The sequence below is a fragment of the Solanum dulcamara genome, chromosome 11 (genome assembly GCF_947179165.1).
Source record: "Solanum dulcamara chromosome 11, daSolDulc1.2, whole genome shotgun sequence".
Taxonomy (NCBI): domain Eukaryota; kingdom Viridiplantae; phylum Streptophyta; class Magnoliopsida; order Solanales; family Solanaceae; genus Solanum; species Solanum dulcamara.
Window position 1 is genome coordinate 35,399,575 of NC_077247.1, and position 25,685 is coordinate 35,425,259.

Below are 25,685 nucleotides of genomic sequence, written 5' to 3' on the forward strand. Positions count from 1 at the left end.
ACTCAAAACATAAAAGGCTTGATAGTATAAACGATCTAAATGCTAGTTCCAAATAAAGTATATTGTAAATTTGTAATACGTTGTTTTCTCCGTATTCATTTCTGGATAATCATTTTTTTTTCCAATAATGCTATGACATTTTTCTACATTCAAAAGTGATTGCAATTCAAAGTTTTATACAGATATTTATGATTTGTTTTTGATAAATTGAGACGAAGGAATTATAATTTCAAGATACTTTTTTGAAAATTAACTTGTGTAAATTGAGGTGAATGAATTATAAATTCAACTCCAAGACATTGTTTTGGAGTTTCACTTTTATACAGGTACCAACCACACATAAAATTATCCCATTGCCGCCCTCAAAATTACTCAATTATAGATTTCTTTGTACATTTCATACAGAAATTAAACCATTATTTTCTCTACCATCAAATTATCCCCTTTTTTTGTTACCAGCCGTGAAATATCCGTTGTGATTTTTTTGTACATTTGGTAATGTGATGTTATAAGTACTATCCTAAAGTTGGAACTTGTACGTGAAATTTCAGTAGTGTCCTGATTGGAACTTAATTACCATATTATGAAGCACTAGCAACTAGAGTATTCTTACCTTCAGTTTTGAGATTTGGAGAGTAACATCATTCAAAAATAATCCCAGTGTCCATCAGAAAATACAAACAAATGGAGGTAAAACAAGAGTCAGCTCTTTGATGCAAATATGTTCCCTAATGTTACAATATTTTTAATTGTGCACAAGGAACTTGATGAGAGCAAGAAAGAGACCCTTCTAAAGTAACACACACAGCAATCTACATGTAGAAATAAAACAACTAGGTACGCCGCTTCCTATCATCATCCTCCTCTTCATCAGAATCACCACTCTCACGGAAACGTGGATTCTTTTCCTGCGCGACAAGATTTCACTAAAACCGAAGAGAAATAAAAGGATTTTGCAGCTCAAAGAGTATAAAAGAACATACCGGTCTAGATTCATGATCAGAGCTTCTCCTAGATTCGCGGTCATAAGTCCTCTTTGGATAATCTGGCCGATGGTGGTCATCTTCCCTGTGTCGCTTGCGATGATAGTCTGTTTTCCACATAAGATAAAAGAGTTCCTCCTCTTTGTTAAATCTATTCTAATGAAACAAAAAATACAATGTTGTAGAGCATTAGAACTGAATCAAAAGCTTTGAAGAGCTTACCTCTACCATGTCGATAAGAGCCTCCACGACCATGGTTTCCACCACTATGTCTACCATCTGCAGCATTTCTTGTATCAGTCAATGAAATAGACACAGTAAAAGATCTTACAACAAATGAACCACATTTTAAAATCATATTATATTATATTTCAAAAAGAACAGTTTGAGCACCACAGATAAACTTGGGATGCTGTGAAGTTAATGGAAGTGCAAGAAAAACCTATCATCCTTACAGATTGGGTTCATGATTTTCAGGTGAGGAAGGAGTCAATGAGAGTGGTGTCCCTCTGGATGCAATTCCCAGGACTGCCTCTACAATATTGGACAGAAGAGAACTTGGGTTGAATTGGGAGCTTTTTGGGTAAACCTGAATGCACTGATAAACTAACAGCTCACAGTGAAAGGATTTCGTACTCGTGTATTGATTGAGATCGACAATACCCAACCCCTCCAAATTGAGCTGAACGTTGAGAAACCGAATGGGAGATGTTGGAACAGGATGTGGAATATGAATGGATGACAAAGTTCTGTCCAGAGTGTTGTCAATTTGGACAGTTCTCTACAGATTGTGCACAGAACCTTTCGAGAGCCAAGCTGTATGCAGGAAAAAAAAGGAAGGACAAAGTAGAAGGAAGACGAAGGCAGTGGATGTACAAGATGTACCACTATTGCCTGAGATGGTTGACAAAGTGAAGCAAGTGCAGATTGATGCTGGCAAACACAAAGGGGCTATTGACTATGAGGTCCTAGCTGCAAGAGCCAATGCACCCCTCAGAATTCAGAAAGACCACCAGGAGAGCAGCGCACAAGCTACTCCTGGAATTGAAGATACTGGACAACAGAGGCAGCAGACAATTTCTGAGGGTTTCAAAGGGATTACACCTATTGAACCACCCCACCCATACCCACACCCCAATGATTATCACATCTTTGAACAAAAGAGGGCTGAATAGGCCCTACAAGCATAGGAGATGAATTCTTTTCTGCTTAAGCATAAGGTGGAGGTTATTGGCATTATAGAAACCAGAGTGAAGAGACCCAAAGCAAAGAAAATTCAGTAACAATTTGGTAGAGAATGGGACTTCTTTACTAATTATGATTATGCACCAAATGGAAGGATCTGGTCATGTTGGAAACCTGGAAATGTGACAATAGTTACTCTGCTAGCTACATCACAACTTATTCACTGCCAGATTGAGGATAGGAACTCAAGCTTTGTTACTGTAGTCACCTTTGTGTATGGACTACATACCATTGCAGACAAAAACACTTTATGAGATCAACTAAGAGCAATTGCACCTACTGATGGTTTTCCCTGGCTGATCTTGGGTGATTTCAACACCATATTAGCTACTGAGGACAGATCATGGGGTCCTTGTTCATCAGAACGAAACTAGAGACTTCCAACAATGCTTAGATACTCTCCCCTTTTGGATCTAGTTAAGCGCAACCACTTGTAAACACTTAACCTCTTATCACCCATAGGCTGCTGGCAGAGTGAGGAAGCAGAATAACACAGCAAGAAATCGTTCGTGATCATGTTGGGCGAAAGGTAGTTGTAGAGGAGCATTCAGTCACTTGACTGTAAGGAGTCCCTTCATTCTTCTATTCAAGTGGGGAGAAAAAAGACTTCTACGCTTTATGGTCTGAATTCACTTGAGTCTTGGGCAAATTACTAAAAGAGGATGTGAATACTCCTGGTGCAAAAAAAAGAGGGGTTGAAGACACAGTAATCAGTATATAGCAATACCGATTGGGTGTTTGGCAGTGCTGACCGGTTTACTAATTTTGGGCATGTAGAGGCTGATTTCATGCTCCCTGGGTGCTCAAATCATTCCCCAGTGCTACTAAATACTGGACTGCCTACCAGACCATTGAAGAGGCTTTTCAGGCTCTTGAAATTGTTACTCAAGCTGCCAAGCAAGATGACTTTCACACAGCTGCCAAGGAAGTTTGGGGCCAGGAAATAAAGGGGTATGCTATGTTGTTTTTTTGAGAAGGTAACAATTTGTATATATTTATCAATACAGCACCTAGGTTTTGCAGAAACCATATTTACAAGTGAAAAAGAAGAACAAACTGCTTCATCAACCTGACAAAAAACAAGGGTGTCTATCATTGAAGCAGTATCTTCTACGTATTTCTGGTTAGCCCAAAAACAGAAAAGTCCAAAGCAGTTCAACTTGATCCACTGAACTGAACAGCTAATGTCTTCAAAACATCGAGAATTTCTTTCTTTCCAGAATGTCCACCAAATGCAGGCTGGGACAATCCTCCATCTATTTGTGTGTCAATCCTGAACCTGCTTCTTACCAGCTGAGCAAGACCTCAATAATCTTTCTTGGCATTGTCCAAACAATACCTCTAAGGCTAATGAAGATCTTCCATAGCATGTCTGTGATCCTACAATTTAGGAATAGATGGCTGACTGTCTCAGTTTCTTCACCACACATGTAGCACTTTGAGCAAATGTTGAAATTTCTCTTGCTAAGGTTGTCATAACAACCAGTTGAAACATGCTACTCTGTAGGGTATTTTAACTTCCCATATGCTCTTCCAAGGCCAGTTGTCCATCTGTTGAAGGTCTCTATTGAGAAGCTTATAGGCTAACTAACTCTGAAGCATCCTCTACAGTCCATTTTCCACCAAAGTCTATCAGGACCTTCCTTTGTGCCTATGAATTCTTCCAGGGTTCTGAACAGCTCAACTAATGAATCCACTTCCCAATCATTTAGGTTACTTCTGAATTGGAAATTCCAGCCATGTGTTGACCATGCATCTTCTACTGTTTTCACTTGCTGTAGATCCAGGCCATAGATGTTTGGAAAGAGATCTTTCAAACAAGAATTAACAAGCCATTTATCCTCCCAGCAAGATGTTCTGCAGCCATTAACTACCCTGATAGAAGTGAGCCTTCATCAGAGGCCAAAGTATTCTTATGGATCTCCATAAGCCCACTCCATAAGGGGAGTTTACTTCCTTTGTTATCCACTCGTTATCCTCACCACCCAGTAAGCTTGAGGTTCCTGAAAATATCTCCACAACCATTTCAATTTGAGTGCTTTACTCTACCGTTTTAAATTCCTAATGCCCAACCCAACCTGTTTCTTCCCATGCATCACCTTGCACCATTTGACTAAATGGAACCCCTATTTCTCCTTGTTTCCATTCCACAAAAAATCCCTTCTAATCTTATCAATCATCTGTATAACCCCATCTGGAATGGGGAATAAAGACATCATATATATTGGCAGAGCATCAAGCACTGAACTAATAAGAGTGGCCCTGCCCCCTAAAGATAAGTATTGAACCTTCCACCCTATCAAAATCTTTTCACACTTCTCAATTACCGAATCTCAAATTCTCTTAAAATTTGATTTGGCTCCTATAGTCATTCCTAGGTATTTAGTTGGTAGTGTACCTACATCTCCACCCAAGACCTGAGACAAAAGCTCCATATTAGGCACTGTGTTAATAGGATACAAATGATTCTTTCTCCAGTTGATGTGTAGCCCTGACATGCCCTCAAATAGAACCAAAATAATCCTAAGTACTCTGAGTTGACTCTTTTTTTTCTTTTTTTTTTTTGAAATTGGTAACATTGTATTCCTCAGCATTAAGGATATGCTGGAGACCTTCAAAAAGAGGCAAACAAAGAGTAGGAGGAAGCTACCTACAGAGAACCTAACAAATCTACTAGTTCTAGTTCATCTATTTCTATCTTTTTACACCAATAATAAAAAAGATACAATACAATTCTATTTAACTTTATCAATGGAATTGGACCTATCTTCAAAGCTTCTGCTATTTCTCTCTTTCCATACATTCCACCATATGCAGTGTGGGATGATTTTCCACCATCTCTTTTGGCTCCTGCTCCCTCCTCTTCTAACCCAACAACTCAACAGATCTGCAGTGTGCTCAGGCATAGTAGTCCATCTTGTATTAGTGAGGGTAAGAAATAAGGCCCATAACTGTGAAGTGAATTTACAATGCAAAAAAAGGTGATTGTTTGTCTCTTCTGTTTCGCCACAAAGTTGGCATCTGAAGACTATAATGCACCTCTTTCTCTTCAAAACCTCCTGTGTTAGGCAAGCCTTTCTTACTACCAACCAGGTAAAACATTTTACTTTAGTTGGAGCTATGTTTTTCCAGACATTGTTCCACAAAAATTGTTGTCTTCTGTTTTGATGTGCATTACTTATCTCATAAGCCCTCTTAACAAAGAATTTTCCATCATTTTCGTGCTTCCATCTCATAGAATCTGAATTTGAGGTAGTGCCTGAGAAGTCCTCTAATAGAAGAAGCATGTTGGCCACCCTGTCCACCTCCCAATCATTCAATAATCTTCTAAAAGAAAGATCCTATCCAAGATCGGTCTAACATTCTTTGACTGTTGCTTCAGGATTGTTGCATATGACGAATAAGTTAGGAAAGGTATCCTTCAGCGGGTTCTGATTGTTCCAAGCATCTACCCAAAATTTTGCTTTTCTCCCATCTCCCACTTTTATAGTCGTGTTCTCTTCTATCTTTGGCCAAAGGTCTTTGATTGTTCTCCATGCCCCACTTCCATATGGCATAGAACTAGTATTGCTACACCATCGGTTGTTCTCACCATATTTAGCTTTGATGATCTCCTTCCATAGAGCCTAATCTTCGTCACTGTATCTCCAAAGCCATTACATCAAGAGGCTATCATTCTATCTCCTCAGATTTTTGATGCCTAATCCTCCCAAGTACCTATTTTTCAATGTTACTTCCCATTTCACCAAGTTATATCCTTTGTTCTCCTTACATCCATGCCAAAGAAAATCCCTTCTGAGCTTGTCCAGTTTCTTTACAACCTTCGGCGGTATCGAGAATAGAGACATTACATAAGTAGGAAGAGAGTCCAAAACTGAGTTAATAAGAGTGAGTATTCCTCCAAATGATAAATATTGAGTCCTCCACCTTGTTAATCTCTTTTCTGCCTTCTCTATTATGCCATCCCAAATCACTATCTCTTTATGTTTATAGCCAAGTGGCATGCCCAAGTAAACTGTAGGCAAATGATCAACATTACAACCAAGTATGTCTGCCAAACTCTGGATGTTGAGTACCTCCTTGATTGGGAACAAACTACTCTTCATCCGATTTATCTTCAAACCTGATGTGATTTCAAAAAATAATAATAGCAATATGATGTAGTTTATCTGTTCCTCAGTAGGTTCACAAAAAATAATGGTATCGTCAGAATAAAGTAGATGACATATTTCCTTGGTTTTCCCTATAGCACCTCTGATCCACTTATTTAGAATTGCTCTCCTCATCATACTATCAAAACCTTCCATAGCCAAAACAAAAAAAATGGCGATAGGGGATTGCCCTGTCTAAGACCCCTTCCGGATGGGAAAAATCCAACACGTTCACCATTCACCAGAATAGAATACTTGACAGTATTGATGCAAAAACTAATCCACCCCATCCATTTCTCACCAAAACCCATTTGCCTGAGTATGTTAAACAGAAATTTCCAGTTAACATGGCCATAAGCCTTTTCAATGTCTAATTTGCACATGATTCCAGGCTCATTTCCTTTCATTCTAGAATCCACACACTCACTAGCAATAAGTGCAGCATCCATAATTTGCCTCCCTTTTATGAAAGCCATTTGGTTCTTGTTGACCAACCTATCTATTACCCTTTTCAATCTTTCAGCCAGTAGCTTTGCTATCACCCTGTAAATTCCAGTGATCAAGCTTATTGGTCTGAAGTCCTTCAGTTCTGAAGCCCATGCTTTCTTAGGGATGAGGGCAACATAGGTTGCATTGAAGCTTTTCTCAGTCCTTATATTAGCATGGAAATCATGAATAACATTCTTAATATCCTCTTTAAGCACATCCCAGAATGCAAGGTAAAAGGACATGGGAAAGCCATTAGGCCCTGTTGCCTTTTCCATTGCACATAGCTTGAGACTATCTAGTATCTCTTTCTCTTCAAATTCTCTTTGTAACCACTCTTGTTCTTCTTCAGTTATACATGTGGGATTGTTAAGCTGCAAATCAGGTCTCCATTCTTCTGATTCTTTGTACAGATTTTGGTAAAACCTTTGGATGACCTCCTTAATTTCTACTGGATCGCTGATGTTGTTGCCACCAACTATCAAGTTGTCAATGGAGTTGTATCTATTATGTGCTGTGGCAATTCTATGGAAATATTTCGTATTTTTATCCCCATGCTTCAGCCATTGTATTCTTGATCTCTATCTCCTCTCTTTTAGCCACCCCTTCAAAGTCCAAAGCTAAAGTGGTTTTCTGTAACAATTCATCATCTGTAAGACTTCTTTGTTCTTGGATAGTCTCCAAATTCGCAATTTGGTTTAAGAGCTCTTCTTTTTGTTGTTTCCAGTTGCTCTTGTTAGTACTCTGAGTTGACTCTCCTCTGCATCACAAAAAATTAGTGTGTCATCGGCATATTAGAGGTATGTGATTTCCTTGCTAGACTCTGAATTATTGGCCATTTCGAATCCTAAAAGTCTTCTAGATGCTTTAGCAATTTTGAACATGTTATTCAGCCCTTCCATGACCAGAATGAAATGAAAAGGAGACAAGGGGTCACCTTGTATTAAACCTCTCTGTGCTGAGAAAAGCCTTTGGGACCTCCATTTATCAAGATTGAGAACTTGACAGTTAAGATACAATAACTAACCCATTTGATCCATACTTGCTAAAACCTTGAGTAGAAACTTCCAATTAACATGGTCATATGCTTTTTCAATGTCCAGCTTACATAAGATCCCTGGTTTCTCCTGATTCATTCTGATGTCTACTACTTCATTAGCTATCAACACTGCATCCATCATTTGTCTCTCCTTGATAAAAGCCATTTGTTAATAGTCAACCAGCTTGTCAATCACCTTCTTCAACCTTTCTGTCAACACCTTGGACAAGATCTTATAAACAGTGCCTATCAAACTTATGGGTCTGAAATCTTTTAGTTCCTTTGCTCCTTTCTTCTTTGGTATCAAGGTTATATATGTGGCATTGTAGCTTTTCTCAAAAATTCCATGGGTATGGAAATTATGCATAGTGTCCATGATGTCTTGTTTCACTACTTCCCAGCATTTGATGAAAAAACCCATAGTGAAACCATCAGGGCACGAGGCTTTATCCATGGCACACATCTTCAAACATTCAAAGACCTCTTTCTCGTCAAAATTTCTCTGTAAGGACTCCTTTTCCTCTACAGAAATGGTTGGCCTATTAACGAAATTGCAGGAAGATCTCTAGTTTTCTGCTTTTGTGTACAGCTTCCGGTAGAATTCAGTAATTTCCTTATTGATTCTTTTTTCCTGTATCTCCAGCTGACTAATGTTGTTGTTCCTCTTGTGAGCATTAGCCACTTTATGAAAAAAGCTAGTGTTCTTATCTCCTTCCTTTAGCCAAAGAGCTCTAGATCTTTGCCTTCATGCCACTTCTTCATATGTTCTTCATATTCCGTCAAAAGTGATGCCTTTTGTGTTGATTCTTCTTCAGTAAGAGCTTTGTTTTGTTGAATAGAATCAAACGAAGCAAGATGATTGAAAAATTTGAATTTTTTATATGCCCCAATTCCCTTGGCTGCTGCTGCTCCATTCCTTTAATTTAGCTTTAAGTGCTTTGAGTTTGCAAGCGAGAATATAGCCTGGTTCCCCAATGAATTCAAAAGATGTCCACCAACCCTTAACTCTATCTACAAAATCTTCAGTATTCAGCCACCAATTTTCAAACCTGAAGTAAGATTTGTTGTACTCCCAGACACCACATCACAATGAAATTGGACAGTGATCTGACCCAAGTCTTTGAAGCATGCTCTGTTTGATATTCCTGAATCTATCATCCCATTCTTTAGAAAAAAGAATTATATCTATTCTAGCAACAATTCCAAAATTATCTCCTCCGAACCATGTATATGAGCCCCCTTCCAAAGGAGGATCTATCAAATCCAGATCTTCTATACATTCTGAAAATTCCTCCATTGCTGAAGTTCTCCTAATGCAGTTTGCTTTTTCAGAGGGGTATCTTGTGATGTTTAAGTCTCCACAAACTGCCCAAGGACCATCCGTTAACCCCCTAACTGCTACCATCTCCTCCCACACCGATATCCTTTCATGTCTACAATTAGGTGCATATACTCCAGTTATGTGGCATTCAAAATCTTGTAAAAGAGCCACAAACTTAGAAGTCCAGGACAAACTCAATGAAGACTTCTTTAATCCTCAATTGAACGCTGCTGAGAAAGAAGTACTAGTCCAGCTAGAGAAATGGGACGCAATAGCTTTCTTCAACAATTATAGGGGAAAGCAGCAGTTACACTTCCTTGTATTGATATTAGCATTGCGAGGAATTATTGTCTCGGTCTGCAGCAGCAACAGCGCTGTATGAAGAAGGTGAACAGAGAAGATGTAGTTCTAGCTCTAAATGTCCTACGAAATGATAAGTCACCAGGCAGTGATGGCTTCCCTGCAGAGGTTTTCAAAGACTACTGGTCAGTGTTGATGCTGATGTCAGTGCAGCAGTTCTACAATTCTTCCAGAATGGTAAGCTTCTGAAAGCTATGAATATTACCACGGTTAATCTGGTGCCAAAGGTAACTAACCCTACCTTGTCAAAGATTTTCTCCCTATTGCATGTTGTACCACCCTTTACAAGCTTATTTCCAAGATTATTACTACTATGTCTAAGTCAGTGGTAGACTAAATTGTTGGTCCTTCCCAATCTGCATTTCTTGAAGGGAGAAATATACTAGATATACCACTTTTGTTTAGGTGTAATGCTCTTCACATATTTGGGTGTACCACTGTCTTCTAGGAAGTTAACTACGGAGTATAAGTCAATGTATGCCCCTGGTTGAAAGAAATGCAGCTAGGGTGAGGACTCCTAGGTTTCTGTCATGGGGGTAGAGTTCAGCTTATTAAAAGTGTTTTATTTGAGATGCAAACATCTAGGCTCAGGTGTTCCTATTGCCTAAGAAGGTGTTATCAATGGTGACTAGTATATGCAGGAATTTCTTATGGCATGGCTCCAATGAGAACTCTAAAAAGGCCTTGGTGGCTTGGGCTAAATTGTGTCAGCCTAGGTCTACTGGTGGCTTAAACATTCTGGATTTCTTTATCTGGAATAAAGCAGCAATTGGCAAACTCCTATTGGCAGTGTCTACGAAGAAAGATGAGTTGTGGGTTCTTTGGGTACACAGTTACTACATAAAAGGCAGGAATTTAGATGACATGGAGGCCCAAAGCAAACAAGCTGGATTGTTAGGCAAATTTTTGCTGCTAGGGACTGGAGTGGATTCAAGCTGCAGGTGCACCAAATATCCATAAGTCAGTCAGATTTAGCATCAAGGCAGCCTATGGTGCAATGCAGCCCTAGTTTCCAAAAGTAGAGTGGAAAACTATAGTCATGCTCAGGGGAATGGTTAGACGTCAGTCTATCTTACGGTTAGCTTTGCATCACAAACTAACCATTGTTGACAGGCTTATCAAATGGGGCATCCAAGTGCCCACAGATTATGTTCTTTGTGAAACACAAGTGATGGAGACTAAAGATCACCTCTTCTTTGGCTGTGCTTATTCTCGCAAGGATTGGAAAACTCTACTACAGTGGCTGGGACTTGACAGCCACATTGGGAGCTGGAGTACTGAGGTTGGGTGGCTATCCAAGAAGGTTAGAAATATGAAGGCCAGAAATGCTTTTTTTGAGACAAGGGTAACTAAAGGCCAGAAATGCTATATTGGAGTTCCTGTTTGCAAAAGCTGTTTAGGCCATATGGATGGAGAGGGACAACAGAAGATTCAACTCAAGGAAGCAGACGTATGAATCCATCATAAGGATAGTATTCTGCTGGTGCATACAGTTGGTCCAGGAAAATGTAAATGGGCAGATTGCCTGAATAGTTTGAACTGGTTCCCTAAGCTGTAAGGCTAGTCCTGAGCCTGTTCAGGTTGGCTAAATAGTTTCTAAGGTTTTTTGTTTGGTTGTTGGCTGGAAGTGCTAGTTGTACATAACGTTATACTGATTGGATAAAATCGTGTCATATGACCACAAAAAAAAGATCTTCACCACCAACATTGACACGAACAGATAATAACAACTCAGAAGAGATGAACTTCACCATTAAACCAACTTTGTATTAATAAACACTAGTTTTACTTATAGGAGCCAGTTATCCTCCCCACCCCATACCCCCGCGGTTAAAACAAAAGCTTTCTACCGCATTGAAGCACACACAAGTCCTGTAGTAGTAAAATTTAAATATGCAGTAACGAGTAACTTCAAGTTAACTGTTGAATCAAAATATTTCCTTATTGAAAAAAAGGAAGAAGAAAAATATTTGCACTCTTTACATTCCACATTTCAAATAATAAAGGAAAAAATGAGAGAAAGAAGCTCTTTGCTAAGACACAAGAAAGTCAATATTATCGAAGAAACAACTAATTACGAACTTAAGAGAAGTCAAACTTACAGTGAGGTGGCGGCATAACTGGTGGGTACGCGCCCAATGATCCTGTACCATAATCCACTAGCTGTCTTTGTGCTTCCAATTCCTTTTGGACTAATTTCCCATAACCACCTCGACGTATTACTAGTTAAGGTATTAAAAGATAGTCCTAAATTTTTAAATATAATGAAGAAAAATGAAAGAATGAAATCTTAAACCTCAGGGTGAACAAATGCAAAAATTAGCATTGTCCTAGTTGCTTGGACTATCATGCTAGAGTTTCAACTGATCATCCGATATGGTGATTAAAACTTACCAAATTGATTAGCCATAAGTAAAATATTTCTGTGTACATCTACCTGGATTAAACCATATTATTTTCTTTGATAAGTTGGGTTAAACATTAAATCTTTTTTGGACAAAAGAGTTAAACATAAAATCTTAACACACATATATTAGCAAACCATGTAAACAATTTCAACCACCTTTCCTATCCTTGATTCAGTAACATATCTGTGAGCCAAAAGCCATCTCCTGAAAAGATGGTCACTCACACTAAAAAGTGTACTTATCTATATCATAGAAGTTCTGATTCAATACAAAAGAATAAAGGAAAATCTACTTCGAAATATTTCCTTGTAAAATAACTAAAAAAGAAAAGCATTGCCCTGTTAAAACTGTGCAACATAACATTGACTACCAGATGAAATTTCCCCCTCTTCATCAAGTCGATTGTCCTAAAACCATTGGATATGGATGCTGAAAACTAAAGCTATTGAAACACATTTGCGATACTGGTTCCTGCCAAAGCATTAGTGTTACTTATGTTGGTGGAGGTAGTATAGCAGGTACCGGTGGAATAGTTGAGGTACGCACAAGCTGCCCAGACACCAGCATCATAAAAACAAAAAGATTTGAGACTCTGGCTCATTCACTCAAAGCAAAACACATCAGGGTCACTAATACTTGAGAAAGAATGTTATAGAATCTTATAATCACAAGAGGAAAGAAGCTTTTGCTTTATCCACTACCTTATCAAGTAACTTGCTTGATGCAGAGGGTTATGGTTTTTGTAGATGGTGATTGGTGACATAGAACCCCCAAAAACAACTAACAGCTGAAGCACCAGCCTTTTGATGCCCCCAAGAAGCTACGCATAGAGTAAGTAGCTTATTGGGAAAATACTATAGAGATGCACATGCAGAGCCTCCCTCCCTCCCTCGATCTCAATCTTGATCAAGTACTACAGAGATATTTCCTAAGAAGGCACTTCAGTAACCTAACACGTTGCATCAACAAAGTATAACCAAAACCTCAAGCACAATTGTGTATAGAGGAATAATATACGAAATTGAACATGTTGGATAGTACCACTTTAGGTACAATTGCCAAATAGACATGTCACACACACCACATATATACATGATATTAGAATATGTAAGTCCATCAAACTATATCCTTTTGTTCCACAATTTACTTAAACCATACCGGCACACATGATGATAGTATGCCAAGTTTTACCAGACTTTTACATACACTTCCCTGCTTTTTATTGATCATCAAAAGAGACATTTTCCTAAGCAAATTTGCTAAGAGTACTTAGTTTGACATCCTTCTGAATACAATGAATTAACTTTGACTAGCTCTGTCCTAGAAGTTCCATGTCTGTTTTATTCAATTCCAGAATATTCATCACTTTAGTGCATGATAGAACCAACACATTTTTATCTGAACTTAAAAAATTTAAGAAAATAGCTACAAATTTTTTTAAAAAAAAAAATAGCTAAGAAGTTGAGCGAAAATTATTAACACATGCTTATCGATAGAAGAGAAGGATATCTGGATCATAGTCTGTACGATATTCATCACGTACCTGGGGAAAATGTAAATCAGATCAAATGCTAGTATGAATCTCAAGATAAAAGGATGAGCCACTGAGGAGATTACCTGTCCACCACTCCTACCACGGCCCCATTGCCTACCTTCTTGAAATCCCCAATCAAAATCAACACGGATAGGGCGATCATCAAGAATTGTTCCACTGATATATTTGACAGAGTCTTCAGCGTCGTCTCTAGAGTAGTACCTGAAAATATTTTTGCAGTTATTACTGCTGCAAATGATATTCTCCTCACCTTCTTTTGTTTTCTTCTTTGGCTTTCTTTCCCTTGTACAGGAAAGCGTCTAATGGCCTAATGGGAGATTAACTCAAAGATATAAATATGACAAACTACAACATACACCTAATACCATCTTGGTGTTTATAAAAAGATTCAACTATCAAAAGAGAAAAAACAATGAGCAAATACGTTTTTGCTTCTTACTGCAACAGTGGAAGCTCCAAAGAGACAAGATTGTGATTACTCCTTGCATTCCATTTCTATTGATCTATATTTATGTGGACACATCCAAAAGTTCACGTCTTTCCTAATGTCAATTTTTTACTCTGACGTAAATATAAACTACTAAATCATCTGACCTCATTTCAACTAACTTCTCTCCTTTTTGCAATTCAAAACATTATTTTAACTCCTTCCCGTCAAACTAATATAATAATACACATCCAAACATTTGTTCTTAAACTTTCTAAGTGTCAACCCAAGTCAATAAAAATGACAGCAGATCTCAAAGTAGCACATTTGACAAGCTTGGAACAGGGCACAAGACAGAGAATGCTAAGAAACAGATACACTTCCCAAATACAAATCCACCCACCACCACTACCACCTGTGTATCCAAAAGAAACACAACCAAACAAACACCATAACCTATAGAAAGTTTTCTTTTTATTTAGAAGGAACCTATAAAAAGTTTTTCTTGAAACATTAGCAAACATTTTCTGCAAGCCATCAAAGAACTGTAAAATAGCTTCTGGACAAATATGATGATACATGGATGACATTAAGTTGCAAATACATTATTAGTATCAAGGTTTGGGTTTTTAAGGCAAGAACAGAGATACTTTACTTTTTGTGATAAAAATTGTACATTTCCATTTTCTCATCCAAGTCCCAACCTTCTTCCATTTTTTTCTCTTCATTTTTTTTTTTGATTAATAGCATGTTTGGGCAAGCTTTTGGGAGGCCAATAGTTCTTATTTTTTACTTAAAAGTGTATTATTTTATAAAAGTAAGGTGTTTGGCCAAATTTTTGGGAGAAAATAAGTGCTTCTAGAGAGTAGCAGAAACAAAAAAAAAGTAGTTTTTTCCCTAACACACTTTTTTGAAAAGCACTTCTGAGAATAATACACTTAGGAGCACTTTGAAAAAGTTGTGCCAAACAATAATTGTTGTTCAAAAGTGTTTTTAAAATTTATTAGTCAAACATAGAGCCTGTTTGGCATTGCTACTAAAAACTACTTATTTTTAGAAGCCTTTTTTCTTAAAATAGCTTTTCAGAAAAGTGCTTTTGAAAAAAAACAATTTGTGTTTGGCTAATATATTTGAAAAGTGTATTTGATAAGTGGATTGTGTTTGGTTAATCTTTTTTAAAAAAAGTGCTTTTGAGAGTAAAATTATGAAAAGGACAAGTATTAATGCACTTTTAATATTAAGATTATTTTATAGAGAAAAATTATTTTAAATATATTATAAAAAATTTAACTAAATTTTTATTTTTATTAAATTAAAATATACATATTCAAATTTTCAATTAATATTATAGATAGATAAATATAAGAGAGTTGGGGGTTTGGGGATAAAGAACTTAAAGAATCAAAGCAAAGCTTTGAGAATGAAGTGGCTTTGGAGGTACTCCAATGATAATCAGAATTTATGGGGCACAGTCATAAAAGCAAAATATGAGGAGAGTGACAATTGGATGACAAAGGAAGTTACCACTCCCTACGGTGTTAGTTTATGGAAATCTTTCAGATCACTGTGGAATGAATTCAAACCAAACAACAAGATTAAAGTGATAGATGGCACTAAAACTAGATTATGGAAGGAGGATTGGCATGAGGCAGGAAATCTGGAGACACTCTCCCAGATATACACAATATGGTTTTCCAGCAGCAGAGTACAATAGCTGAACTATGGACCCCTCATGGGTGGAATATTGTATTTAGAAAGCACCTCAATGATTGGGAAATTCCAAGAGTTACAGAATTCTTCAGCATCATTGAACAATTTAACGGCCAGGAGACAAGGACGGACATATTGCAGTGGTTGGGGAACTGTAAAGGAAATTTTAAAGTAAGTGCAGCATATAGGAAGTTGAACCGCCCAATTATGACGGCACCCAAATGGCCCTGGAAACACATCTGGTAGGCCAATATCTCACACAAAGTGGCCTGTTTTGTGTGGTTACTGGCTAAGGAAGTTGTGTTGACACAGGAGAATTTGATGAAGAGGGGGATTCCACTATGTTCAATATTTTTTTTTTGTGGGGAAACAGCAGAAACAGTCAATCACTTGTTCATCCGGTGCAAGGTCACTGGCCAATTGTGGAGTCTATTCCTAAGGCTCAAAAACATCTCATGGGCCATGCCTGGTAGAATTGCAGAGGCCTTATACAGCTGGGAAGAAGCAGGATTACAAGCAAAGAACAGAAGCAACTGGAGATCATTCCTGCTACTATTTGGTGGACTATTTGGAAATAGAGAAATCTTAAGAGTTATGCAGCAAGTAAAACTGAATTGTATTCTAACTTTGTGTTTTTGGTGTAATCAGATTTACTCTAATGACACTGTCTCTATTATTGATGTTTTAGACTCATTATAGGGATAGGACAGTTCCTTTAGAGTTCACTATGTAAATATGGTTTTCAGTACAACCCATGTACTGATTTACAGAAATAGAAACAATTACCAATCTCCAAAAAAAAAAAGTCTTCCAATTTTTTCCTTTAAACATATCCAAGTTATCAAGAGATCCAAACACTCATATCTGACTTCCATAGATTCCGCTATAGCCTTCTCTACTCTCAATAGCCAACTGCACACTTATCCAGCAGTATGAATTAAATCCCTGACAAGCTCACCATATGATTATCTTGCCTCCTGTACTTTCATTTCACATGCCCTAAGAACATCCGACTTTAGAATTAGGGAGCATTACTTCCTTCTACTCAAGCAGTGCCTTTGCACCAAAGAAGAACTGGAACTAATGTTCGCCTTCATGTAAAAAAAACAATGTTCATCCACTATCTTCAACAGACATCTGTCTTGCCTTCTGCCTATGTCATTGTCCATACTCTATTACAGCCAACTTCCCACAAAAAAGATGAAAAACAAAACGAAATTATATTGACCCGTTGCCTCTACCAGGTATATTGTCCTCACTTGGAAAACCTACATGTCTTGATAGCATCTAGTAGATTCATATTGCATACAATATGCTAGGAGAGAATCTCAATTATTCTAAACACTCTATACTGAACAGATAATGTTTGTGCTATCAGCTTCCTTAATAATCTTCAGAGTACTTCTTAAGTTCCTTGTATTAATCCTCAGGATTGTAAAATATATCATCTAAATATGAAGACACAGTGGGTAACAGTTGACCGATTATCTTGAAGGAGTAGAAATGGCAGGCATCATTATTAAATTCATCAGGTGGCATGAACAAATGAAATATACATAATATGAAATCCTTACTGAACAAGTAGACAAAATCAGAACTAGAGGGAACTAGTTAAGCTGGAGCAGGTGTACCATAATTGGAGAGGAAAGTATACGGTTGAAAGTTAGCAACACAAAATGTAAGAAATTGGAGACTGAAAGAAAGTTCAGGCCTCACATTATAAAGCAGAATCCACAAGGAGTTTTGGAATTCTTATCCAATCCCATCACTATCTTTTTAATCTCTCCAGCACGAGAGAACAGCTCATATACTTGCTCCTCTGTTGTGTAGAAAGACATGTTCCCCACGTAAACAGTTATCGACCTTAACAAAGCTTCTTCAAACTCTTCTTGCGTTCCTGGAAACCTTCTGTCCCTATATGCTGAAATCTTGGCTAAATCCTAAGAGAAAAAACAGCAGAGAAAATGTTAAAAGATGGTTAAAAGCAAATAAAACCTAGATGAAGAAAGGAAATAGGACACCACAATCTCTTTATGCAGAAATTTCATGAAATGTCAATGGAGATGCAGGAAACTAAATTGTTGCACTATGCTAACATTATACAGAAGACAGAAGTATGGAAAGTAATAGATGTATCTTGCATCCTAAACAACAAAAATTCGAGTTAAATCACGAAGCCATGACTGTGTTGTTAGCTACTCACAATACCAAGGCTTATAGCTTATCAAAAATTCGAGTTAAATCACGAAGTTCAAGTCTCCATGCAATAGGTGTATTTGATTCTTACTGCACCCTTCCCCAACCCCCTTCTTCATAACAGAAAACGTTTAGGGGAAAAAGTTGTTAGCTCCTCAGATGAGCATTGAGCAGCTATACACAGATTAAAGCTGTCAAAAAGTTATTTTTAGGCATAATACATAAATGGGCCTGTTAACTTGGCCTCAACTGGCATCTATGCCCTGCAACTTTGTGCGTACACAGATAGGCAGTTAAACTTGTATAAAGATGAACAAGTAGACACACGCGTCTTACATGGCATAATATATGTCCTACATGTCATAATATAAATCAATTCGAGTGCATCTCACGCAAATTGTCATGTAGGACACGTGTGTTTATTTGTTCAACTTCATACAAGTTTAAATGTCTACGTGTGCACACATAAAGTAAGAGGGAATAGATGTGAAGCCAAGTTAAATGGCATATATGTCAACTGAAGCCAAGTTAAAAGGCAAGTTTATGTATTAAGCAGTATTTTTATATACTCCTCCAAAGGTTGTGCTTTTCACAAGCAGGAGAAGATCCCTTCGGGCATTAGGACGACCCACGAAAACAAAAAGAAAGACGCAACTTAAAAACATGAAATCAATGGACAATTGATTATTGAACAAATATCCTATGTATACAACATACTTGAAAAAGCAAAGTACATTGGCATTCATATTACCTTGAACAAAGAAGCCATTACGTTCTGCTCCCAATGATATCTTCCACTATGTATCTTTTGAGCCTAGTAACTGCAACGTTCTAATTCGGGTTAAGAAAAACAGGAAAATAATCTGTCGAGTTATAAATAAGCTCAATAGACAAAAGAATGATTAATCATTCAAGATAATAGTTATCAAGTTCGCCAATACACTAGCCTCAACTTAACAGCCAGCATTTTGATAGACTGATTCAGAGTTGAATGATAGTTCAAAAAAAAGTAGCATATTCTAAATGAAACCGGTGATGAGAATAAAGATTAAATTTTGGTAAATCTAATTGAAAATTATGACTTCCACAGAGCTGAAAAGTCAAAAAATTGATAAAAGTTTTGTTAAACTTGATCAAAAATTATCATTTCTTTTTTTCCATAAGTTGATCAAAAAGATACAAATTTATGACCTTATTTGCTTCATTCCTTTTTGTTTTCCTATTGAACAAGAATAATCAGTAACTTGACTACTCATACTCAAAGTAAGACTAATATCATCATGACTTTGAACCCCCATCACCACATGGGAAATATACAAGAATACATAGTAACTTGTAAAATCAGAAAGAACATTGACAAAAATTGGTATAAACAGGGCTGGCTTCAGGGTGAAGCGGCTAAAGCGTGTGCTTTAGGCCCCCAAATTTGGGGGACCCAACTTCTTTTACCAATAATAGTCTAACAAGTCAATTTTTGGGGGGAAATGAGTATTTATAAGTAGAAAAATAGATTTTTTTGTATAAAATAAAACAACAATGTGCGACTAACCAAAGTGACCCTTTTGAGTACCACTCTTCCAAACTTTTATGTGTGAAAAACAAAATTGACAAATGAAATCATTATATTATAATTCTTACCATTTTTTAACAGAAAACAAGTAAATTATACGTCTACACTATTCACTTCTCTTTCTTGGTTTGTCCAAGACCAAGAGTCAATCTCTAACATGACATTTATACATTTCTATATTTTTTTCCTACTTTTTCCGAGCTCAAGTCTGATAATTTAATATTATTATTTTTTGAAAAATCATAGGTTAAGAGCAGTGTTATCAAAATTGAAAAGCATAAAAAAGCTCCAAGGTATGTTGGGGCTTTAAGCGCAAATAAAGCATGGACTTCAATGAAAAAAGGCACAAATGAAGGAAAAATACAAACATATATGTTTAGCTCAAGACAAATAATTATAAGCACGAATAACAAGTATTTGAACAACAAGATCAATTGTTTAGTGTAGCCTCTTCAGGAAAAGCTCATTGGCAAGGAAAAATATGTCTTTGAGGCTTGATGACAACACTAAAGAACACATTAAGTGAGGCAAAGCGCTCAATATGTTTTGAGCGACGCTTCAGGGCTTAGGCACACCTTTGACAACACCGGAACAGAGCGATCCAAGGAAAGTGGAAGACATGAAGGTTGCTTATAGTGAAGTTGTTGGCAACCAACGATAAGGAGGAAAAGAGGGAGAACAGGGAGAAGTATAAAGCCGCAAAAAAGGAAGTGAAGTCAACGATTAGAACGACAACGTTCAAACGATTATATGAAGAACTACAGGACAAAGGCAAGGATAAGAAGTTGTATAGGCTCGCCAAGGCAAGAGAGAGGAGGGTCTGAGACCTAGACCAAGTGAAGTGTATCAAAGACGAGGAAGGCAAGGTATTGGTGGGAGAGCACACATTAGATGAAGATGACAAACATACTTTCATAAACTCTTGAATGATGAGGGGGACAAGAATATTGTGATTGGTGATTTGGACCACTTTGAGAGTCGTCGAGATTTTGGGTGTTGTAGGAGTATAAAGTTTGAGGAGGCTAAGGAGGATTTTAGTAAGGTGAGAAAGGGGAGGTCGACTGGGCCAAACAAGATTCTAGTGGAATTTTGGAAGAGCACGGATAAAGCAGGTATGGAGTGATTGACTGGTTGTTTGACATCATTTTTAGGACGTCAAAAATGTTTGAAGAATGGAGGTGGAGTGCAATGATCATGTTCTACAAGAACAAGGATGATATTAAGAAATTGCAACAACTATAAGGGTATCAAGTTGATAAGTCACACTAGGAAAGTTTGGGAAAGGGAGGTGGAAATGAGGGAGAGAAGGAGTGTGTCTATTATCGTGAACCAATGTGTTTAACTACATAAGTTATTCATCTCGTAGGAGATTTATGGAGTATTATAGGGAGAAAAAGGACTTATATAGTGTTTATTGACCTAGAAAAGGAATACAACAGAGTTTCAAAGGGAGTTCTATGGAGATGTTTGGAGGTTAGAGGTGTACCTATTGCTTACACTAGGACGATTAAGGACATGTATGATGGATCCAAGTGAGTGAAGGGCTGAGAGCAGTGGCAAGAGATTCGGATCACTTTTTCGTCGTGATAAGATTGCACCAGAAATCAGCTCTTAGGTCATTTCTATTTTTCTTGGTGATGCATGAACTAATACGCATATCCAAAGGAAGGCGTCATGGTGTCTGCTATTTGCAAATGACATAGTATTGATTGATGAGACACACAACGGAGACAGGCTAGAGGTTTGGAGAGAAACCTTGAAGTCTAAAGGGTTCAGGTTGTGCGACACTAAGACAAAGCACTTAGAGTTAATTTCAGTAATGTAACTCGCGTGATAGATGTAGAAGAGGGGATTGATACACAAGTCATCTCTAGCAAAGGAAGCTTCAAGCATCTTAGATCAATAATCCAAGAAAATTGGAAAATTGATGATGATATTACACATCGTATTAAAGCATGATAGATGAAATAGAGGCTCACATCCGTTGTCTTTTGTGATAAGAGTAATCCCTAAGACTTAAAGATAAGTTTTATAAAGTGATTGTCAGACTAGTTATACTATATAGGGCAGAGTGTTGGCCAATGAAGAACTCGCACGGCTAGAAAATGGAAATATGGGTGAGCATACTAGAAGAGAGAGAATTAAAAAGGTAGATACTCAAAACAAGGTGGGAGTGCCCTCCATGGTGGACAAGATGAGAGATGCGAAACTGAGATGGTTTGAGCATCTGAAGATGAGATGCACAGATTTTCTAATGAGGACATTTGGGAGGCTGACTATGGTGGGTTTGCAGAGAGGGAGAGGTAGGCCCAAAAAATATTGGAGAGAGGTTATTAGACAAGAAATGATACACATGTAGTTTATTAAGGACATGACTCTAGATAGGCGGATATGGAAGTCGAAGATTAAAGTAGAAGGTTAATAAGTAGTCAAGTGTTGTCTAGTTTCCCTTATCAATCTGCTATATTGTTCTTTGATTTTATTATCACTTGTTTTCTTTGCTTTGATTATCGTATTATGTGTTGTTTCTATTGTTCTCTTCTCCATTATTTTCAACATGGCTTCTTCACTGCCATATTTTCTTTCCAAACTTGATTTTGGTATGTTTTACGTAAGTAGAAGGGTTATCAGAAATAACTCTCTACTTTTATACATATATATATATTCTCACAAACACTTCCTCAGTATAAATTGCTTGATCAGAACCGTGCAGTTAAAGCTCACAACCTCGAGTAACAAAAAAAATTTAGAACCCTATTTCCAAAATTCACAATACAAACCCATATAATTCAAAAGATATCATCAAGGGTATCTTTAAATTACAAAAGGGGTTCCGAGGAAAATGATTATCCATTTTTTCACAGGAACAACAACAACAACGTATCCAGTGAAATCCCACAAGTGGGGTCTGGGGAAGGTAGGATGTACGCAAACCTTACCACTACCTCATGGAGATAGAGGGGATGTTTTTGAAAGACCCTCGGCTCAAAAGTCACTGCCCCAAGTAAGAACTTAAGCAAACATGGTTTCAAAAGGCCTTTAGAAAAAACTCCAAAAGAGTTTTCACAACAAACACCAACTAAATATCTATTATCATTCTTGCACAAAATAGAATTTAGCTAATGTTAAGAGTGACATATAGGATGATGCATAAAGTAGAATGAATAAAGAGGATTCATGTAGCCATCCACAATTAATTTGGGGTTGAGGATGGTTGATTGATAGAGTAAAGAACTGATTCATAAGGTGGTACCTATGTAGTCTTCATCAAAAAGACCATACTATTAGTAATATAATTACATGCCATATCTTCAAGTTTGCCACTTTACCTGTTTTTCAGCCAGTGTGCCAATTTATTTATCAGATCGATGTAATAGAAACTAAACTTCTAAAACTTACATTTCCATGGTCAGCTCATGGAATGGTGAAGATACTCTATGGAGACGAACTTTTTCGCTTTATTTCAAAAATGCGTGCAAGAATGATTGAATCTCAATCCTCTAACACAAATACAACAGATTGTATCAAAGGTACATAGAGTTGCAGAAATACTTTGTGAAGGGCATTTGCACTTGGCTATCTTAATCTACTCTTGGTCTAATTGTCAGTTTATGAGAAACGACAGTTATACTGGCTTCCCATAAATACTCATTGCATGCATAGCTGGCAATCAAATCCCCTCAGATATAAATAGCGCAATCTCTAGCCCAAGAGACTTCCCCCTTTTTTTATTTTTATTTTTTAAAATCGCATTGTCCCGTACCACAAGTGCTAAGTGCTTATCCAATTTTAAAATGATGGAACTTGGGAGTCACAGAGAGATGAAGCCAGATTAAAACAAAGAGAAATAAGATACTCCAGTTCACATTCAGAACTTGAAGACAGAATAAAATGGATTTCATCAGTTTGACAAAAGGGCCAAAAAAAAAAATAGGTTTTACCTAAAGGTGGGGATGCTCTACAATTTTGGTGGTATAGGCCCAGAGAACAAATTATTCGCTATGTTTATAAAATATATATATATATATAAAAAGGACAGCCCGGTGCACTTAAGCTCCCGCTATGCGCAGGGTCCGGGGAAGGACCCGACCACAAGGGTCTATTGTACGCAGCCTTACCTTGGATACTCCAGTTCACAAATGCTTTGGAATCAGGATTCACTTTGAGCAGTCTTCTTCAAACAATAACTGATCAAATAAATAAATAATTTTCGACAAGCTGAACATTAACTATAGCAACAAATAAAAATTCCATTTTAGCCATTTTCTTCAATTAAATCGTTTTCACCATCAAACAGAACATGAACAGCAAAAAAACAAATTACAGGACAAAATGCAGTTAAAAGGCAACAAAAATTCCCAGTAAAAAGAAGAAAGAGAGATAAGAGGAGGAAGAGAATCCGAGAGTCAAAGAGAGAATTACCTTGAGGGCTTGTGGAAGAAGCAGTGAAGCGATGGTGAAAATGGTGAATATGATACGTCTGAAACCTAGAACTGAACAAGTGATGTGTTATTTTCTTTTTCTTTTTTTTAATCACCATCTTGTTATTTTCTTATTTTATTTTTAATTTCTGTTTGGAATTGTTTTTTATGTATTTGTTTCATAATTTATTTTATTATATTATACATTGTTTTTTTAATCAAAAATAATTATTATATTACATTGTATTATATTATTCTACTAATAAATTATAGGTCGAACCCATCGGTGGCCCCCTAAAGTTGGCACCAACTTTCACTTAGACCCCTCAACTAAGTTTTGTTTATTTTAGACACTTTATGTCAAGCCCAAATGTGTTATTTTGACACTTTTCGCTGATTTGGCACATGGTATGTACTGCACGAACATCTGAGCGTGTGAAAAGGTTTTTTTTTATAATATATTTTTTCCTTCTTCTTCTTCTTCACTTTTTCTGTCTTCCATCAACTACCCCTTCCACCACCACCATACATCCATCATTTATCGTCATCCACCCCTCTTTATTACCATCGGAACCATTCATCTCCTTCATTTACTTTTTTTCCACCAAGAATCATCAAATTTTCACTCTTCTAATTAATCTGTAACAATAATTCGAAAAAATTAAATCTGGATCTAAAATAATTTTCAATGAAACCTCATTTTCATATATCCACAACTTGAAAATTCTTATTGAACAAAAGCTATGTAATTAATTTTATTAAGTAAGGAGCAGGAGAGTGTGAAGTTGACTAGAAAAAAAAGTTGGAAGATTGTGAATGAGTTGTGCTTCGAATCTGCGAAGAAAGGAGCATTTTTGTTAAGATCCGGAGAATTCTCATCTTCAAGAAGACGTTTCTATGCCTGTTTTTCGTCTTTGCCCTTGAATCTTTTCAAAAGTAAAGTTTCTAAAAAAAAAATCCCCCAAAAAAGTTAGAAAAAATATTGAGTGCTAAATTTTATTTGGAATGAACAATAATAGTATTCGTATTGCAATGCTTGATTTAAACATTGTTCCATCACTTTGGATTGAAGTATTTGAGATAGAAATTAGAAGACTCCATTAAAGCTCATTTGAAGCTTCTTGCAAAATAAGCCCAGAAATGATTTCAATAAAATATTTTTTACTTTTCTTTTTAATAAAAAATATTATTTAAAATTATTTAAACACAAATGACAAATGTCATTATTTAATTTGACATTTTATGCGTCATTTCGCGAGTGTAAAACACACACACATTATATTTTGCTGACTGTGAAAAAAGTGTCAAAATGACACATTTGGACCTGACATAAGGCGTCTGTAATGAACAAAGCTTAGTTGAGGTGTCTAAGTGAAAGTTGGTGTCAACTTTACGGGGGCACCGATGGGTTCTGCCTAAATTATATTGTTTATCGTCATTACATAATAGCACACATCAACCATAATCTATCAAAAAATAGAATATGGGATAGAGTTACTATAAAAAGATAGGATAAATAATAAAATAAAATTATTAAATAATAGTTAAAGATAAAATTAGAAGAATTTTTTTAAGGTAACAACACGATCACATTAAATTAATCGTTACACAAAATATAACTTTTTATCATTATCTAACGATGGATTTAACATGTACGCTACAGTAAAATTTAAGTAAGAATTAAATCAAACATTACATTTGATGTAGAGATAGGAGAAACATAGAAAATGTGATATGACACCACTCTTATAACCTTCCTTCATATTTATTTTTTCTCCTTTTTGGCCCTTTTTTTCTTATTTAAATCAATTAT

General features: G+C 36.7%; 1 protein-coding gene across 1 annotated transcript; it reads right to left on the reverse strand.

Moving 5' to 3' along the window:
• Positions 1 to 581: 581 nt before the first annotated feature.
• Positions 582 to 23,967, reverse strand: LOC129872172 (nuclear cap-binding protein subunit 2). The gene is made up of 9 exons (XM_055947056.1): positions 23,874 to 23,967; positions 18,633 to 18,702; positions 17,402 to 17,625; positions 13,611 to 13,749; positions 13,503 to 13,536; positions 11,688 to 11,801; positions 1,206 to 1,262; positions 984 to 1,090; positions 582 to 908 (listed from the first exon to the last, which is right to left on the reverse strand). Exons 2-9 carry the CDS (start codon positions 18,648 to 18,650, stop codon positions 834 to 836), a joined length of 768 nt encoding a protein of 255 aa, XP_055803031.1. The 5' UTR covers positions 18,651 to 18,702; positions 23,874 to 23,967; the 3' UTR covers positions 582 to 833.
• Positions 23,968 to 25,685: the final 1,718 nt, after the last annotated feature.

What these genes read in the sequence shown, in the direction of transcription:
- LOC129872172 (XM_055947056.1), bottom strand. An exon ending in TCGTACAGACTATGATCCAG is followed by an intron (nt 11,802 to 13,502) that starts ATATCCTTCTCT and finishes AACTAGTAATAC; the next exon opens with GTCGAGGTGGTTATGGGAAA. An exon ending in CTGATCATGAATCTAGACCG is followed by an intron (nt 909 to 983) that starts GTATGTTCTTTT and finishes CTTGTCGCGCAG; the next exon opens with GAAAAGAATCCACGTTTCCG.